At 51.6% G+C, this 19,453-nt stretch overlaps 2 protein-coding genes across 3 annotated transcripts in view; one reads left to right on the forward strand and one right to left on the reverse strand.

The window, feature by feature from the left end:
* The window catches only part of RALB (RAS like proto-oncogene B), a 65,172-nt gene extending 51,974 nt beyond the window's left edge, over positions 1-13,198 (reverse strand). Inside the window, exons 1-2 of one of the 2 annotated variants that reach the window (XM_074363505.1) lie at positions 13,136-13,198; positions 7,760-7,841 (exon numbers count right to left, since the gene is read on the reverse strand). Coding sequence is in view for 1 of the 2 variants with exons in the window: in XM_045516372.2 (XP_045372328.1) it covers positions 630-649 (20 nt within the window). In the remaining variant the exon portion in view is untranslated. Of the gene's footprint in view, positions 1-629; positions 835-7,759; positions 7,842-13,135 lie in introns of those variants that run through there. The other variant, XM_045516372.2, reaches the window with a different exon arrangement.
* Positions 13,199-13,294: 96 nt separating this feature from the next.
* On the forward strand, positions 13,295-16,162 carry TMEM185B (transmembrane protein 185B). Its single transcript, XM_010954712.3, has one exon. It carries the CDS (start codon positions 13,798-13,800, stop codon positions 14,848-14,850), a length of 1,053 nt encoding a protein of 350 aa, XP_010953014.2. The 5' UTR covers positions 13,295-13,797; the 3' UTR covers positions 14,851-16,162.
* The last annotated feature ends 3,291 nt before the right edge of the window (positions 16,163-19,453 follow it).

Below are 19,453 nucleotides of genomic sequence, written 5' to 3' on the forward strand. Positions count from 1 at the left end.
GTGGGAGGGCACAGGGAAAGAAAAGCTGGGTTCCTATGGAAGGACCTCCATCTTCCTTACCCAGGCCAAGTTCAAGACAACTCCAAAGAGTGAATCCAAAGTTTTATTCCAGGAAGGATGACGTGAGCAGCAGAGGGCAAAGAGGCCTGGACCACAGTCTCTGACAAAGCCTCCCCTGGAGGGCACCCTCCTTCTTTCTACGTCCCCCTCCCACCCCTCCCGGGTCTGCCTCCCCCAAGTAGCTTCACACAGAATCAAGACCCAGCGTTGCCCCTTCGACCACCTTTAGTAACCTCCTTGCCTCCCAAGGTCAGGCCGCCAGCCTCCTCCCTGGCTGCTCCCCAGACAGCGCTCAGCACTCTGAGGTGCTCCCCCAGTCATTTCCATCCCTCCTCCTTCTGCCCCGTCCCACCCCTCCCTCCCAGTGCCCCAGAACTCCCCACTGTCCACTCCTCCTTCAAAGTCCACCAAGCAGTGGGGCATCCCTGCTGCCCCACCCTCCCCAGAGAGGTAAGATGCCCTCTCCTCCAACCTCCTTCCACCTGAGAGGCCCGGGACTGCACCTGACACCTGCAGCCCCATGCCTGCTGGAGGGAAGGGAAGGGCTGAAGTATTTATTGAGTACCTACTGTGTGCTGGCTGCTTTCATGAAGTTTGTCTCAGATAATCTTCACAACAAATCCATGACACGGTATTGTCCCATCTCATAGGGAAGGAGACAGAGGCCTCAGATGAACAAAGGATTTCAGAGGACTTCAGGACAAAGAGCCATGATGGCAGAGTGAAGCAGGCAGCTGGATGTGTCCCAGGAGAGGTGGAGCTTTGGAGAACTGTGCTGGAAACAATGAAGAGGATTCTGGCAAACACAGAAGAAGGTGATCGAGGAGGAGGCGGGTACTCAAGGCAGAGGAGCTGAGAGAAGCAAAGACCTGGGGTGGGGGGAGCCCAGGGAGTGCCGGGCCAGGAAAGAATGGGCTGTTTCACAGAGGAATCGGGGTAGAGTTAGCAAAGTCTAGTGGGAGCAGAAAGCCTGGAGTGACCAGAAGAACACCCACGTGCCAGGGCCACGGGGAGGCTTCTGAGCAGCGGGAAGCGGTGCCTTAGAGACAGAAGTCCTGGGTGACAACCTCCACGTAGAAAGCCCTGCCCAGGAGCTTAAGGGGCTCAGCCTCCAACTATGGCTCCAGGAGTCAGGCAAACCCACTGTTGCCAGCCTTCTACGACTCACCTCTCCTTCTCCCAGGAGCCCTCCTGTGCTGAGCACTCCTTCACTCGGCTTCCCTCTGCCCCTGCTCTGGTCTTCCTGTGACTGGAGTCAGTGCGTGTGCGTGCGTGTGTGCCCGTGTGCACACATGCACGTGCAAGGGCAAACCAAAGGTGGGGCCCGCTTGCCTCTTTCTCTGAGATACACCGAGATTCGCACACAGCTCCGGCTCCAAGAAGCTCGGCTCCCTGAATGGCTGCAGCAGAAGCCGCCGCAGCCTCGTCCGTCGGTCAGCTGGGGAGCACACGTCCCTGTTGAAGGTGGAGAGCTACACAGACGCTGTCGGGAGACAAGGACTATTAGCCTGGTGGCTGAGGAAGGGCACCTGTCTCGCACTGGCCACCAAACCCACCCAACGGAAATGACCTTAATAGACAGAGGAAGGCCCCAGTTACAATTTGGGGGTCATTCCCGAATCATGCTCACTGCACCTGTCCCAGAGTGATCAGAGGGTGGATGTGGCTCATGCCCTGGCCTCCCTGGCGCACCCTAGACCCTGAGTCTGCAAGGAGACCAGGCAGAAAGTTCCCTCTGCCTCTGACCCCACAAGGCTCTTCCGGGCACCTGGCTCTGACCTTGGTTGATGCCTCAGCTCTGGAACTGACCATGTGATACGGCACCCCTGGAGCTGCCTGTGGGCTGAACGGGGGCTGGGGCCGGGTGTGTGAGAAAAGTAGGTCTGGGGGGAGCTTATGGAGAAGGCGCAGCTGCCTGGAGAGCCCCTTGCCCCAGATACACCCCTACTGCACTTGGCGGGGAGGACAAGGCTGAGGGAGGAAGAGGCCTCGCAGGGGGCCAGCCCTGAATTGTAGCTGCAGCACACAACCTGCATCTTCTGTCTGACAGGTGATTGAAGGTTTGGCCAAACCACGATCAGACAGATTTCCCCTCAAGCCCCACGTTAATTGGTTTTTGGATTCTACAACCCAAACTGCCAAGCTGGAGCTCCTGGGTGTCCCACAAGGGCTTAGATATAGAAGGCTTGACCCTGAAGGCAAAACTGTCAGACACCTGGGCTGTACCTGCCTGTGCAATGAGCCTGGGAAAGCAGATCTGAGGGTGCATCCGAGGTCCCCAGGCTGGTGGGCTTCCGAGCTTAGGAAGGCCCGGTGGGACAGGCACTCAGCCAGCCACCCTGGTGGCCGCTCTGAGCGGATATGGTCCAGGCCATCTGCCCAGAGGGGCAGCTGCACCTGGGCTGGGAGCACCTGAGGCTGCCTGGGGTGCTGCTGCCTCTGCCCTCCTCCTGCGATGGCCCAGCCCAGCTTGGCCCTGTCTGTTCCAGCCTGGCAGAGTCAGGCAGAGGAGGGCAAAGCCACTGGCCGCCTGTGTTCTCCATCTCTCCCTCTCATCTTCCTGGGGAGGAAGGAACTGATGAGGAATTTTAGTTATGTAGTCCTACATCATGCTTGGAACATAGTAGGTGCTCAATAAATGCTACCTTTTCCTCAGTTGGTGGTAGGAGGCCGTATACCGTTGGTTCAGAGCTGGACTCTGGAGGCAGACCACTTGTGCTGCCGGCTCTGTGGCCTTTCGGCTGCCTGAGCTTGAGCAAGTCACCAACTGCTCTGAGCCTCGGGATCCTCACGTGTAAACGTTCGGACAACAATCGTACCTACTTCATAGGCTGCCACAGTCCCTGGCTCATTGTAAAGGTCACATAAGTGTTTGCTATTATTTATCTTAAGAGAAGAATCCAGCTGTGTCCAAATGAGGGGCGGGGACAAAATAAAAGCTTAAATCCAGTCTTAGGGGGTTGGGACATGTGTACCCTGCGTTTCCACCCTGACCAGTGCTTCCACCCTCTCATATGTGTTCTGGGGATGGGGTCCCAGCTCTGAGAAGCAATAGACAATCCCATGTGTGAGCGCCATCCACTTCCCTTGTGGATGGACCCCTGCAGGAAATGCCTCTGTCACATAATGAGGGGGTCAGATTTTTAACACAGACTCAAACAGTAAGTAACTTTTCCCACCAAAGAGGCAATAAATTTCTACTCCCTTCTCCAAAGCTGCATACAAAATGCTGATCTTGACAGAGGTTAGAATACAGCTTCTACAAAACCTCTTTCTAATCCAAGAGAGAACGCGATCAGATTGGGGAGGAAGCGCCCTGGCAGCTGGCAGCCAGCGTTCCCCAGACTGTGTCGGAGGGAATCAGTGGATAAAGACTGAAGACAGCCAGATTGCTTTCTAAACAGGAGAGCACCTGACAGTTACGGAAGGCTTCCCACACGCCACAACTGGTCTGGCGCTTCCCAAGCCTGCCCTCAGCCAGTCCCACAGCTGCCTTACTGGCTTCTAGCACCACCCCACCTTACAGTAAAGAAAACAGAGGTGCACCGAGCTGTTTGCCCAAGATCTTGTAGCCAGGAAGCTGCAAAGGTGGGATCCGGACTAGGGCTGCCCCACCGAAAACCCAGCGTTAAACTCACAACTCCACTGCTCAAATAGAGGGAAAAGTCACCCCCAAGGGCACTAGGCCAGGAAGCAGCCTTTCTGGCAGACAGACGGCAGCACATGCAAACTGGGGCCACACAACAGTGGAACAGGGAGCTGGAAGAATGGTCTCCAGCTCTGCTGAGGGTATCTGCTCTTTAGGGAGAAGGGCATGCAGCCTGACGTGTGCTGTGTGTGCTTAGAAGCCAGACCCAGGCTGGGTCTAAGGTCCCTGTTCTCTCCACCACATATCCTTTGGTCCCCATGTTCAGGTGGAAGCAAAGTGGTTCTGCCATCTAGATTTCTCTACTGAGTTATGAGGACAACCCAACAGCCACTATGGAAACTTGCTCATGGGAAGTATGCTACATCTGCTGGTTAGATCTGTGCTTCCAGTGACAGAAATGCGAATTTCAACGTTCTGACCAAGCTCACAAGAAAAGGAGAAAAACCAGATCCTCAGGAGAGGGTCACCTCTCACCTCCTGCTGGCCGGCCACTGGCCTCGCCCAACTTGCTACCGGTGGTGGCTGTGAGCTGCGGTGGGTGAGCAGGTCTCAGAGCAGCCTTCAGCTCTGGGGGAGGGACAAGGCCCCTCCCAGCATCTTTTCAAAATCCCGCCCCCCCCCAGCACTACCTAAATTATCCTGTGAGAAAAGGGATTCTTATCCACACACCTCTCTATTCGCCCAAGGTCAATACACACTTTATATTAATGGTTAGAAATTGGTTATTCAGGAAATAATTCTTTGAAAACAACTCCTAACTAGCTGTTTGGCAGAAATCCTTTTTCTTAGATGTATGTCCAACTGAGCACCAGCGTGGAAGGTCCCCTGTCTCCTTCCTGCACTAGTGTGTGGACAAGACAGTGGAGTGCAGGGATATCTGGGTTCAAATCCTGGCTGTGACCTCAGCCAGGTGCTTGGCCTCTCTGAGCATCAGTGCCCTCCCTGTAAAGTGGGCAGACCACCCCCCGCCCATGCCCTGTGCCAACAGACCGGACCTCTTCCTGCTCTGTCATTGCCAATGTCATCATCATCATACGCAACAGTGAAAACTTTTTCCTGCCTCTCCCTACTGAAGACCCTTTCTGAAGTCTGAAAGGGGAAAACTGGGCCTTCTATTGACTTCTAAATATGTCCCTGGCTTTTTTGGATTTTTTTGTTTTGGATTTTTTTTGTTTGTTTGTTTGTTTTTATTTGTTTACTTTGGGGGGGTAATTAGGTTTATTTCATTATTTATTTATTTTTGAAATGGAGGTACTGAGGATTGAACCCAGGACTTCCTGCATGTTAAGCATTCACTCTGCCTCTTAGCTACACCGTCCCCCTGATTTTTTGTTAATTAAAAAAAAAAAACCAAAAACCCCTGGGTGGTCTTTGTACCTCTGTTCCCCACACACCCCAGCATCCCACCATGTAATTTATGTTTCCTTTTGCTGATACATCTGTTGTGGTGGTACTAATGGCCAGTAAACCATTTTACTCATTTTTTCAAATCACCCACTTAGAAACTGTAAAGTAAAACCTCTTTTCTTCAACCCCCTGCTCTGTAAAAGCACTCAAGTTCATGAAATTACTCATCTTCATGGGGGATATCTGGTAATGCTGGACTGGCAATAGGAATTCATTATGTGAACAGTAATTCACTATCCTAAAGGCTCCCTACATAAAGCTGGGAAGTTTATAGCTGTTTCGGGCAATTTGGGAGAACCTCGGTGACAGTAAATAACTTTTATGTTCTTACAAGAGAAAAACCTAAGACCAGCGGGAACTCCGCATGATTTCTTTCCTGGGGGGGAAGCTCTTGCGTGAGAAGGAAGGAATTGCTTGGTCTAGGTTCTAATCCAGACTCAAAGATGTATTTTCTGTTTAGATTCAGCTGATTCGAGGTGAGAAAACACCCCAGGTCTCTGAGGTTAGCTGTTTTCCTCTCCTCGAAGATGATCTCCAGAGCAGGGCACTGGACAAATGCTGGAGATTTATTTCTAGACTTAGTGGTCCTGCCTTGTGGTTTTGCCTCATGAGTCAGCACCAGAGGAGTTTCCCCATCTCTGATGAAAGCAGGAGGTGAGCTCTGGACCAGACACACTGATGTAAGACCTCCCACAGTGGCATGGGGCACTTGATCTGGACAGAAACACACACTGTGAGCGCTAAAAAGGCGTTTCAGGGGCCATCTGGCTGAGGATTCTGAAAGATAGCTGCACGTTGGAATCATCTGGGGGACTTTTTAAAAAATTTGGATTCTGGGCCCTGCCCCCAATGACTGATTTGGTGTGTCTGGGTTGGGGCCCAGGGATCTGCCTGTTTAGCCAGCAGCACAGTTTGGACCTGCATTTGGAGATCTCTGATCTACCCTGCCCCCTTAACTGGTACAGCAGACCTGGACCAGGGATGGAGAAGCACCAGTCATCTGGGTTATTTATTTAAATTACAGAATTTAAGTTCTCCTTTAGTTACAACTCCCCCGACCACCCCGCACCAACACAGATCCAAGCGTGACCCCACTTCCCGGCCAGGCATCCTTCTCCCCGGCAGCAGCACAGGGTGAGAGAGAGAGAGAGAGAGAGAGGAATGTGTGCATGTGCCGGCCCTCTCCCTCTGTCGTCTCACCTCTATCCTATGGGGCCAGTATTATTCCCATTTTACAGATGAGAACACCTAGCCTCAGAGACGCTGAGTCATCTGCTCAAGGACCCATACCCGATTAACTGACAGAGCTGGGATTTGAATCCAAGTGGTCCCTTCTGTGGCTCATGCTTAAACACACCAGGGGCCTCTCAGCACTGGTCTAGTTCAGAGTTCTGTTACAGCCTCCCCTCTGATCACCCAGCCAGCCCAGTCTTCAGCCTGCAGCTTATTCCCAAAGCTTGTTTTTCTAGTTTTCAGCTGACTTTTCATTGGTTTCAGCGCAGGGACCTCTGGTTCACTGTCTGGCTCTTGCAGAGTTGTGCAGTATACCATGTCTGTGCCCTTTAACTGCATAGCAGAGTATTTGGTTCTTGGGGCTGGGGCCAGGGACTTAGTACATGCCTGGTCCCTGTAGATGGTCTGGAATGACACAGTGGAATGACAAATGAATGGCCTGAGCATGTGTGTGGGCCCAGGCCCTCAGTCCTAGCTTCCCGCAGAGCTCTCTGCCCAGACACACAAGTTCACGACTGCCCCTGACGCAGCCACAGGGCAAGCGGTGAGATGAGGCCAGAGAGATGGGTGGAGACTGGTCCACCTGAGAGCATGGGAAGGCACCTGGATTTGATCCTGAGAAATGAGAAGCCACCGAAGCTTTGCTGCAGGGAGAGCGGCATCCTGTGTCCTGTTCATGACCTGTGCTGCCAGAATGATGGTCCCCAAAAGGAAAGAGCCCCGCACTGTTCCTGGGGTAACTCCGGGGCCTGGCTCTGAATGACATGCAGAGGCACTGGTCGTATTTATCTGTTCACTTGTTTATTGTTTGCTACTTTGCACTAGTTAGTGAAAGAATGAGAGGCAACCCAGAGGGAAATCATGATTCAAATTTTACAAATGTCTTATTCTGCCCCAGTAAACACACCATCCAACCACGACACACAATCCCGGACTTGACAACAAATCCAGGAGGGAGCAGGACTAAGGATTATCTTTGTACAGTAGAAAAATCTTTTGCTGAGTAAATTTAATAGTGCACATGAGACTAGGGAAGAAAGTTTAAATTACACAGGGGAAAAAAGCTTAAATTAACATATTTTGGTAGTGCCAATTTAACTACAAACAACTGATACTTGAACTGCCATTTGTTTAACAATACTCCGTAATTCAGTAAGCTTCTCACCCACAATCATAAAAAAACTCATTTGAATTAATAATATTTAACTATATTTGGATCCCTCAAATTAAACTATCCCAGTACTCAGTGTATCGGTTTGTAATATATGGAGGTTATCGTGATCAGCCCAAATGAATCACTGACCCAACACACGTCTGCTCGCGCACATCAAAATCAGTCCTAGTTTTTAGTTGACTTTTCATATTGTGCAGCCTGATACCTGAATCTACATTTGACTTCAGTCTTTTTACCTCGTTAATGTTAATGCTTCACCTTTGCGGAGCTTTACTTGACCAGATGTTGTCAGTAGAGGCAGACACACCGATTCTGTTTCTGCAAAGACAACACAGAAGAAAGAAAAGAAAATCAACCTCTGAGAACACTAGGCTTTATGGATCAGGGGCCTTTGGAATATTCATTCTTTCAATCCAGTAATTTGATTTCTGCGAATCACCCTAAAAAAATCATGCGAATGCAAAAGCAGCTATGTGCAGTAAGAAAGACCACAGGGCTCCTCAGCTCGGAAAAGAACAGGACTCCAAATCTTGGTAAGGGAATGTGTGAGGAAAATATTGGACAACCTGGGAGGTAATACTGTGTAGCCGTTAAAAAAGACACTCACAGCGTGTTAATGGTAATCTGAGAAATGTTTCTATTTATGCTATTTCATCACATTTAAGACACCATTGATTATAAGACAGATCACTACTTCATGCACCACGAAGGAAAAAAATTTCCAGGGACGGGTGAACTAGTAAGAGGTCTCTAAGTTAACTGGGACCCCAAAGGGCTGCTTCCTCCACCTAAGGGGAATGATAAACAGCCCTGTCAAGCAGAAATGATGTTTCAAACTCGACCCTGGATGCAGGGAGGGAGCAAAATCACCCCTGAGGATGTAGACAGGCCAGTACTCACTCAGGCAGGAGCCTGAATTTGCACTACAGACATGGTCTGAAAACACCTCAAGCAGATGCTGACACTGAAGTTACTTTAAATTTAATGTAAAGTCCTTTCAGGTTGGCAGTGCCTCCAGGTGACTGTCAGAAGCAAACAGAACCCCCTTTGGAAGAGCTGAATTTCAACACAAGCTGAGAGTACCTATAAAACGCCATCACTTGTGCAGTGCAAGATCAGGAGATGTGAAAATGTGAAAATAAGTGAGTCTTTGAATTAATGTTTAGCAAAAAAGCAGAATAAGATGGTATGTAGGCAATGACATGTCTTTGCAGAGACAACCACATGGAAGGAAATACACTAAAATGTTAACAGTGATTTTCTGTAGGTGGTAAGACTAGAGCTTCTTTTTCTCTTTCTCTGAACAGCTCTTCATTTTCCAGATTTTCCTAAAGTGAGCATGTATTTAGTGACCATACAGGAAACAGAAGAAATAGAACAGGGTGATGTACATAGGGAGAGGGTGGTCAGGGAGGGCGTCTTGGAGGAGGTGACGCCTGAACTGAGAAGGTGCCAGCACAGGAGCTGTCGGAGCTGTTCACTGCTGCAGCCCACGTCAGGACAGGGCCCAGGTCAGAGGGCAGGTGCTTGATACATACTTGTTAAGTGAATACACGAGTTAAGGAAAAGCTGCTAAAACATGGACCCAAGTCTCCAGGGGTCCCAACCAGACTCTGGCTTTTCAGTGGGGCCATTCTTACTGGACTGAGCTGAGGCACAGGGCCAGGATACCAGCTGGGCCAACAGGAGGGCTCAGTAGAGTCTGCAGCTGCAAGTCCAGCAGAAAACCGTGGTCAGAGTGTTGGGCCTCATCCTGTCAAGTTTCCCTAGCTGTGAAATGAGGTTGGCACCACCACAGCCCCTCAAAATAGCTTCAGATGATGTGGCGCTTTGGAAAATGGAGTTCAGTGCAAGCACACGGGACCGGAATGCTCCAGATGTCCTCGTGCACGCCCAGAGCCTCCCCCTACAAAACCAACACCTATGGGCTTTAGACAAGCTGCTTTGTCTCACAAAGCTGACCTTGCTCCGCTGCTCAGCATGGGAAAAGATGCCATGTCAGCTGCATCCTTCCTGCCCGCCCGTGCTTTCCTGGATACATTTACTACATACAGGCCTGTGCTAGGAACTGCAGACACAGAGATGAAAGATGGGGCCCCTGCCCTTGGGAAAGTCCCATTGCACCAGCGACAGCCAGGTGAGCGAAGAGAGGGTCACCATATCCTGCGGGGTGAGCCTTTGGGCTGACTGCACAGCAGGGAGGCCGGGCTTCCTGAAGGAGGGACCCCTCCTCCAGCACGAAGACAGAAACCACAGCCCTCAGTGGGACGGAATAAATGCGCCCATTCTGGGTTTTTCCTACATTGTTTCGTTTTCCTCTCACAATTCTGTGAGCTTATCTCCATCTCACAGATGGGGCCAGAGGCTCTGTTACTTGTCAAGGTCACGGAGCTTGGGGACAGCGCTGACCTGGGGCATTCGGGAGTGCACACCCCAGGCACACTACCACGCTGAGGAGGCAAGGAGAGTGGGGAGGGGGTACTGCAGGCGGAGGTGAGCGCCTGCTGCCTTTAGGGTCCAGGGGCCGAGGGGTAATGGTGGCACTGAGGCTGACACGGAGGGCCAGCTGGGCTGTGGCTGCCTCGTGAAGATGCTGATGTAGGCAAATCTTAGTAAGTCTGAAAGGGAAAATGTACCCGGGCTCTTGGTAGGGGTCATCTCCCTGCCCAAGTCACCCATGAGGAAGACATTCAGCAAAGGGATCCTGTCTCCTGGGGCCAGGGGACCGTGGCTGAAAGGTGCCTGCTGCTCAGGGCAACTGATTATCTAGCTGGGCCCAATGTAATCACATGAGTCCTTAAAAACAGAAGAGGCAGGAGGAATAGAGAGATATAATAGAAGAGTCAGCCAGAGGGATTCGAAGACATGGACAGCTGGCAGGGACCTGGGAACCTCAGTCCTACAACCCCATGGAACTGAACTCTGCCAAGCTCGGTGAACTTGGAAGGAGGTTCACATCCAAGCCTCCAGAAGGGAATGGTTTCAGCCTTGTGAGACGCAAGCAAAGAACCAGCTGAGCCACCCTATGCCCAGACTTCTGACTCACAAAAATGATGAGATAATACACAAGCATTGTTTTAAGTTGCTACGTTTATGGCAAGTTGTTACAGCTCCAGTTGGAAACTGATAAAGAATACATGATGGCCCAGGCCTGGGAGGGGACAGCACAGGGCCTGCTGTGCTGGCCATGAGAGGACTGGACCTGGCTCTGAGCTCCTGATCTGGGGCAGGAGTGTCCCCGAAGCGTGTAGCATCAAATTAATTCATTCACTCACTCACTCAACCAACTTTTCTTAGGCACTCTTATGACAAAAGTGCTGGCTGGGGGCCTGGAACTCAAGTCTCATGGGAAGAAAGATGACCAAACAGACTCAACCCAGTGAAAGGAGTCGCCTAGGAGCAAAGCCTTTGATGTGACAGGAGGTCAGAGAAGGGTCCCCAGACCACCTGGGGTCAAGGTTTCCCTGGGCCTGAAGCCCCATCCGGGATCTTGCTCAGGAGAAAGACAGGCCTGCACGGGGGACTAGAGCACGTACCCACACGCCCTCTGTAAATGAACGCATGTACACTGTGGTTAGTGTCCTGGCCTTAGAGGCAGCTGGGCCGTCAGCACCTGGCACACAGCAAACAATCCGTGTTAGCTTTAAAGGCAAATATTAAGACAAGGGCAGGTCCCTGAGAGACTGACCACATCAGAAAGAGATCAAAGGAGGGGTGTCCAACATACAGAACTGAGGGTCCAGGCCTGTGGGCCCAGTAAAGCTGGCTGAGACGGCAGACAGCAGCCCTCTACCTGTGGCTTTGGCACAAACCTGGAACCAGGTTCTGACTTCCCTCAGGCAGCATGGTCACATCACAGTGTGACAGGCCATCTCAAGAGCCTCCTTCCAGAAAGAAAACCAGGCACTTGTCCTAACTGAGGAGCTCTAGAGATGAGAAAACACAAGCTAAACTCCATCTTTGCCACAAAGCTGGCAGCAAAGGCCCTGAGGTGATCTGGCTACAGGGAGAAGACTGAGGACTTCTGACTCCAGAAGGTCCTGGCTCTGCCACTGCCTCCCTGTGGAGCTGCCAGCAGGCCCCTCCCCTCCTCAGGCTTCCCCTTTCCCAGTGTGGTAATAGTGACAGCTCACATTTCTTTAAATGCAAAGTGTTTTCCATGTATTGATTCATCTAGACCTCAAGTAGTCCATTTCATAGTTGGACTGGTATAGGGGTTTTGAATTTTAAATTTTGCTTTAGCTGACAAAGCCCTTCTTGAAAGGAAAAAGCAAAAGAAAAACCAATATGCAAAACAGACAGATTAGAGAAACTCTGGATGAGAAGAAGGGGTTGAGGGTGCAAGGTTAGAGCCCCACTTTGCTGTCTCCCCACAATGACTCCAAGGGATTCCAAACAAATAAAGGGCCCTGAAGACACATGTATGAGATCAGTGTTCAGGGCTAACTTTGAGGACTGGCGGGGCTCATTCAGCTGAAAGTCCTTTCCCCAAGCACCACTCGGCTGTCCACAGCTGAGGTGGGAGCGGTGAAGTTGTGAGGTATCTTTGAGCACTGGGACTCTCCACCCTACACCATGTACCCTGTCGCTGCTGACCTGGGGAAATCCAGCTCCTGAGTCTGGACTGCGGCCCCCACTTTTCTCCTGGAAAGCCCTTCCCCGTTACCCTGTGGTGACCCTGACACCAGATACATCCCTCTGACAGCCCCCGCTACTCAGAGCCCAGTACTGAGTATTGGCAGCATTCCAGGAGGGCTGAAACGCAGGAAGGATAAGCAACTAGGGAATGGGGAAGGGAGGGAGGAGATGTACTCCAGGGTCTGCCCAGCTGGTGGGGGGGGGGCCTCCAAGTTACAGATCTGCTGCAGCACTGCTGTCCCTTGGAGACCACTCAGACCAGCACTCAACTTAACAGCCCAGGACACTGAGGCCAAGGAGGGTGGGCCTGGGTTTCTCCGCTGGTGGGTGGCGGAGCCTGGACTAGAACCCAGATTTCTTGACCTCTGGCCCAGGGCCCTGGTTCCAACATTGTTCTGTGAGAACCGGACTGAGGCAGGGCCAGATAAGTCACAATGAGGATTAGGGACTGAAAGTTGAGAGCCCTGAATCTGAATTTCCATTTTGCTCCTAACCAGGGTCACCTGGAGCAGGAAGCAGCTGCTTGCTGGGTCCAGTTTCCTCGCTTGTTTCCTGGAACTTTGCCGAGGGGCCTTGCGGAGTCTAACACCCTGCCAGCACCTACCCTCCACCTCCGTGGTGAAAGGGCAGATGGAAGACCACCACCGCCGCCGCCTAGGCACCCTGCCTCGGCCATTTCACTGGCAGCCTGAGAACTGCTGTTGCCCGGCCAGGTGGAGTCCAGCCCTGGAAGTCATATATTCCAGGCAAAGCCCTCCAACCTACCCCATGCAGTGACTGTACCCAAGCGCCCGCCTCCTCAGCACAGGGACAAACCCACCGCCTCATCCCCGACTCCACGTCTTCACACATGCACACCCGCCCTGTGCACTCATAGTTACCAGCACCTACTCCCTCGCTCACAGACTCCCACATCCGCCCTGGCTCGAGCCCACGCCGTTTCCCCCTCCCCGCTGCCGGCGTTGGAGCCTCACCGCGGACGCCAGAGTCCCTGGGTCGATTGCTGGAGAGGGGAGTAAGGAACCTGCGGCAGGCCGCGCCCCACCGCTCCTCGGCCCCGCCCCCAGCCTGGGTCCCGGCCCGCCCCGGCCCCGCCTCCCGCCTGGGTGCCGCCCCTGGGCGGGCCCGGAGGATGTGAGCTCACTCTCGCCTCCCGCCGCCGGCGCCGTCAGGAAGCGTCTGCCCGAGGTCCCGGCCCGCTTGCTGTGAACGGGCCGGCCGGGGAGTCAGCAGCACGCCAGGTCCCCGGCCGGAGTCACCCTCCCCGTCCCCCTGGCGCCACACGCAATAGCTGCTTTCCAAATGGGTATGGAGTGAAGGCGGGCGGTGGCGGGGCCGAGGCAGCGCCCGGCTCCTGGTCACCGAGCCGCCCCGGGCCCCGCGGATCGCTGGGAGAGCGCGGGCGCGCACGCCACGCCCCACCGCGCTTCCGGCCGGCCCACGTGACCGCGCGCGCACGTGTTCCGGTCTCGGCGCTGCAGGCCGGAACCTCCTCCTCGCCGGCGCCCCGCGGCTGCCCACCTAGAGGCGACGCAGGCCGGGCTGGGGAGGCGGCGGGCCCGGGAAGCGGCGCAGACGCGGCGCCTGCCGAGCGGGACTGAGCAGCAGGCCCGAGTGGGCGAGCAGCTGCTTCGCCATGAACCCCAGGGGCCTGTTCCAGGACTTCAACCCGAGTAAGTTCCTCATCTACGCCTGCCTGTTGCTCTTCTCCGTGCTGCTGCCCCTCCGCCTGGACGGCATCATCCAGTGGAGCTACTGGGCTGTCTTCGCCCCTATATGGCTGTGGAAGCTCCTGGTCATCGTCGGCGCCTCGGTGGGCGCGGGCGTTTGGGCCCGAAACCCTCGCTACCGCACAGAGGGGGAAGCCTGCGTGGAGTTCAAAGCCATGTTGATCGCCGTGGGCATCCATCTGCTGCTGCTCATGTTCGAAGTCCTGGTGTGCGACAGAGTGGAGAGGGGGACCCACTTCTGGCTGCTGGTTTTCATGCCACTCTTCTTCGTATCCCCCGTGTCCGTGGCCGCCTGCGTGTGGGGCTTCCGACACGACCGGTCCCTCGAGCTGGAGATCCTGTGCTCTGTCAACATCCTGCAGTTCATCTTCATCGCCCTGAGGCTGGACAGGATCATCCAGTGGCCGTGGCTGGTGGTGGTTGTGCCGCTGTGGATCCTCATGTCGTTCCTCTGCGTGGTGGTCCTCTATTACATCGTCTGGTCCCTCCTGTTCCTGCGCTCCCTGGATGTGGTTGCCGAGCAGCGAAGAACACACGTGACCATGGCCATCAGCTGGATCACGATTGTCGTGCCCCTGCTCACTTTTGAGGTTCTACTGGTTCACAGGTTGGACGGCCACAACACATTCTCCTACATCTCCATATTTGTCCCCCTTTGGCTCTCATTAATCACTTTAATGGCCACCACATTTAGGCGAAAAGGAGGCAACCACTGGTGGTTTGGTATTCGCAGAGATTTCTGTCAGTTTCTGCTTGAAATTTTCCCATTTTTACGAGAGTACGGGAACATTTCATACGATCTCCATCACGAAGATAGTGAAGATGCCGAAGAAACGTCACTTCCAGAAGCTCCTAAAATTGCTCCAATGTTTGGAAAGAAGGCCAGGGTAGTGATAACCCAGAGCCCTGGAAAATACGTTCCCCCACCTCCCAAGTTAAATATTGATATGCCAGATTAAACTCGTCTTCTTGGGAGTGCTCACAAGTGGACTAGAAACCATACACACACACACAAAATCCACCCTACTTTGGCCTCTTTTGCTCATCCATCCCAAACCTGGAACTAAAATCAGGCTCCAAACATCATTTCATGCCTTGTTTGAGATTGATGCCTGTCAGTGACTCCTCAGTATTCACCATAGATGTAGGAGGTTATTTTAATATATGGCCGTGTGTGCGTGTGCTGTGCGCCCATGTGTGAGGAACTTGTTTTCCAGGCTGGTGTTTGAATAGCTGACTGAGAGCAGTCAATTGAATTGTTTTAGCAGGTCCTCAAACCACACAGCTGGGGATTTGTAAAGTGGTACCATACCTATCAAAAGTATTGTTTTGAAAAGTATTTTTATACACTGCTAGCTTAAAATTGTATTTCAAACTGTGCCTGTTGTGATATAATCAACAGCAAGTGTTAAGAATTCTCTCTCCCACCACTTGCTTATAAAGCTCATAGTTGTTATTTTTGGTGTTCCTACTGTTAAAATAGTTTTTCTTTGGGCTTTACTGATGCTGGTCTTTAATAGCATAATAGATGAATTTTTCTAATGCAGTGAATCCATATTTATATGAAAATTTAGCAATGTAATATATTATGTTGAATTCTAGTTCTGTGCAGTACAGTGTATTATGTTAAAGTATTTTTTTAAGTTTACATGTGAAAATATATGTCTATTGCAGATGTTGTTAAAGACTGCTTAAAACATGAATGTGTACCTAGTGTGGGATCTTATCAAAGTTCCAGGCATGAATACAGGGATCGAAAGTCCCAAGGATCTTAATATTCAGGTGTTAGATGACTCAGTCTGTACAGTTTTCAGGTCTCTCTTGGAAGGAGCCACCATCCTTTGGGAACAGGTGACAGGCTCCAGTGTGGTTCCAGACCATAGAGTGACACTGGTATTTAGCACCTTGAATTTTTCCACACAGGCAATGACATCTCTTCAGGAACAAGCAAAATAAGCAGCTAGTGGTTTGTCCCATTTCTAAGATGCTTAGAATCTTAGGTGGCCATAATATAAAGTGGGGTTTATACTTGCCATTGGAAAACTGGAGAGTGGCCTTTACCAAAAATGGTTGACAGGATCGAATATTATTTTAAGGTCCAAACTTCTTGACCTGGCAGCAACAGGGAAATAATAGTTCAGATTATTTTTTAAATAAGTACAGCTTTGCTTTAGATAACTGGTGGTACGCCAGGGAATCACAAGGGCAAAAACCAGGTCCCGGGAAAGTCATGGTCTTATGACTGAGAACAAATAAATACTTTCAAAAGGAGGTTAAAACTAAAAGGAGCATTACTGTAGTATGATATTATTACTAAGGAGGAGAATGGAGGGAATCCATTTCTGTTATTAGCCACCTAGTAAAAATGATCTCAGCTGGGCTCCAAATGAATTAAGTAAATTTCCCAGCGAGAGGACATGCTAGCAACAACAGCCAGCCCTTGGGAACCTGGGTCCCCAAAAGCCTGAAGATGCCACAGCTCAGCTTAGTCACCTAGAACTGAACCAGGGTCACACGGACACAGTTGGTTTATGCCAGCCGTCAGAATGTGGGACGCAGCCCCCAGCAGCAGTGGATGTAATATTTCATAAGAAAGGATTCATTTATTCGTTTTCTCAACAGATACATTTATTGAGGACCTACTGTGAGCAGATGTGCTGGGAGGTGCAGATACACTGGAAAGCAACTCAAATGTGGCTCCTGCCTGCACACACAAAGCATACAAAAGTGACAGGAAAACTGCTCATCCCAGCAACCTCCCCATGGGAGGGACCAAGCCAAGAGCAGGGTACACAGGGAAGGATGCTACTGGCCTCGGTTGACCCCCACCTGGAACTTCAGGCCCATCTTTGGTTTCAAGAGCCCTGTGCCCCCGGATTGCCCCTCCACCCCCAATTAATATCTCAGACATTGGCTTCCACTTCAGGAAGATTTAGGAGTGGAGGAGGAGGTTGCTGGAGCAATTGAAGGGGAGGTTTGGGGGCAGCAGTGGGATCATCAGCCCCTCCTGGCTACAGTCGCAGGCTAGGGTTTTGTTGGCACCTGAAACAATCCCTCCTAACCCAGTGGGTCCCTCCCTGCACTCACCCAACCCACCCCATCTCTGCCCCAGGGTGGCCGAGTGTTGGAGAGCCAGTACCTGAATGTGATTACAAGCCTTCTCACGCTGGTAGGTCATCCCATCAGACCTCTCCTGCCTCAAGACCATTAGGTGAAAACATCCAAAGTGACAGGTTGTAGAAAGTTGTTTGGTCTAGACAAGTTCACACAATCTCAGCTGTGCTTGGGAGTTACATAATTGCCGGTGTAACTCTTAAACTGTCCACACTATTTAGCATGTGTCAAATTCTGTAACTCTCGAGTTTCTCCTGCAAGATGTATTAGTCAGCTTTTGCTGCAAAACAACCTCAAAAGTCTTAGCAGCCTGCAGTTACAATTCTCACTCTGGGGCCTACGGCACTTACGCTCCAGGCTATGGGTGTGGTTCAGGTCTGCTCCACCCCTAGTCCCTTATTCTGTTCTGGGTCCCAGAGGAAGGAGGAGCAGTCCCTGGGGCTTGTTCTTTCTCATGGCAGAAGCACACAAGGCCAAGCCAATCCCAAAAGCACAAACAGAGCCCCTGCTCCCACGTGATGGGTGTCAGGTGGTTTATTCTGTTGGACAAAGCACAAGGCAAGCGCGAGCTCAATGAGGTGGCCAGTTCAGGCCCAGGGGACGATGACCCAGTCTGCACAGATACTGCGAGAGAGTTTTGAAGACTGGAAAGCAATCCTAAAATGTGTGGTAGAACATGAATGATTTTCCCCCTTCTGTTTTACAAACATTGTATAATTTTTTAAAGTTCATTGTTTATTATTGTAATAATAATTAGGAGGGGATTTGGGGGGGGTGGTAAGAGAGACAGATTTGAGGTGAGATAAGGAAGGCCCTGCATTCAGAGCCCTCTTAAACTTGAGAGTCCTGGAGGGTCTGCACAGGATGGTTTTATGAGCGTCCTGTACTCGGGGTTTCTCCAGGGCTGTGCGGGATGCTTTGGAAGGGTCAAGCCTGGGCACAGGGAGACCAGCCAGGCAGGAGGTGCTCGGAAACAAGGAAGAAGTGGAGTCTGGACCAACCGAGGTGGCACACCAGGTAAAGGACCAAGCGGACCCTCCGGGCCAGGCCTCCCCTGGGTTCTGGATGAGAAACCGGCACGTCTGGCTCAGCAGGGGAAGCCGTCTAGGGGGCACAGGTAGCTTGCACACCGCCAGGAAGGCTGGCGCCCAGCTCAGCAAGTGTGTAGGGACCAGGGGAAGTTGTGCTGCCAGAAACCCAAGCTAGTTAGTCCTTCAGGGACCATTTGTTGAGGATGCTGCTACTGGTAACCCACCGCTGGCCACAAGACACTGCCACCAAAATAACAAACGCCACCAGTGTCCCTGCTGCCAAGAGTAATCCTTCAACTGTCTCTGCCATGAGCTCGATTAAAGTACTAGGAGGGAGGGTGGGACTAGGCACCTCAGGCACGCATTTGCTCTGCAGCTTCCAGAAGGTGAGAGGAGAGATTACCTGGTTTCTTTAGCGTGAGTAGGAGGGGACAGGACTTTGCCAAAACTTACTCAGTGGAGGCTTTGCCTCCCTCAGAAAAGGAAGGATGTTCAGATGCTGGGTAACCAAAGCTAACGATCAAAGCGCCCCCCCTGGCTGGCAGACGGACGTCCCTCTCCTGAGCTTTCACTTCAGAACCGGCTCTCCCATCTGGCAGGACACCACCGACCTCGCAGCCAGACAGTGGCTCTCCCCTTCCCAAAGGGAGGAGGAAGACAAGGCAGAGCTGCTTCGTCATTCCTTCACGCACCTCTTAACCTAGGGCATTCGGAGGCATCTCTGCCTCCTCCCGTTGCGTCATGTTCTCTCCGTATATTCTAGAATGTGTGGATTAAAGTTAACCTCCAAAATGCGGTCCCCCTGCGGGTCCACAAGTGCCTCCCTTTCCCAACGACACCTCTGGGGGAAGCAGATTCTTCCCACAGTCCTCACCCTGCAGCAGAGGAGACGCAGAAGCAGGGACCAGAGTGCAGCTGCCTGCTGTTAAGCCGGACTGTAAAGTTTTGCAAAAATGCAAAAGCAGTGCCACTTGCCTCCTCACCAGATTTCTTTTGCTTTGGAAAATATGGTTATTTCTCATTAAAAAAAAGTTAACATGTAATGGATTTATTGTTTTAAATGAATTAATAAATATTTTTTTAAAGTAATAGGTTTTCATTTCTACCGTGGTAATTGTTGCCACAACTCACATAAACAAAAGCGCCTTGGGGTCCTCAACAATTTTTAACTGTTGAAGGGGTCCTGTGACCCAAAACTCTGAGACTTGCTGCCCTATGTTATAGCCGGGGGAAGAGAGGGGAAAGAAAATTAAAATTGGGTGAAATAACCTAAAGATGGTCATACTAAGTGAAGTAAGTCAGACAGAAAAAGACAAATACCATCTGATATCACTTACATGTGGGATCTAAAAAAATGACACAAATGAACTTCTTTACAAAACAGAATTGGGCTCACAGACATAGAAGACAAACTACA

This window comes from Camelus bactrianus, chromosome 5, assembly GCF_048773025.1.
Source record: "Camelus bactrianus isolate YW-2024 breed Bactrian camel chromosome 5, ASM4877302v1, whole genome shotgun sequence".
Lineage (NCBI taxonomy): Eukaryota > Metazoa > Chordata > Mammalia > Artiodactyla > Camelidae > Camelus > Camelus bactrianus.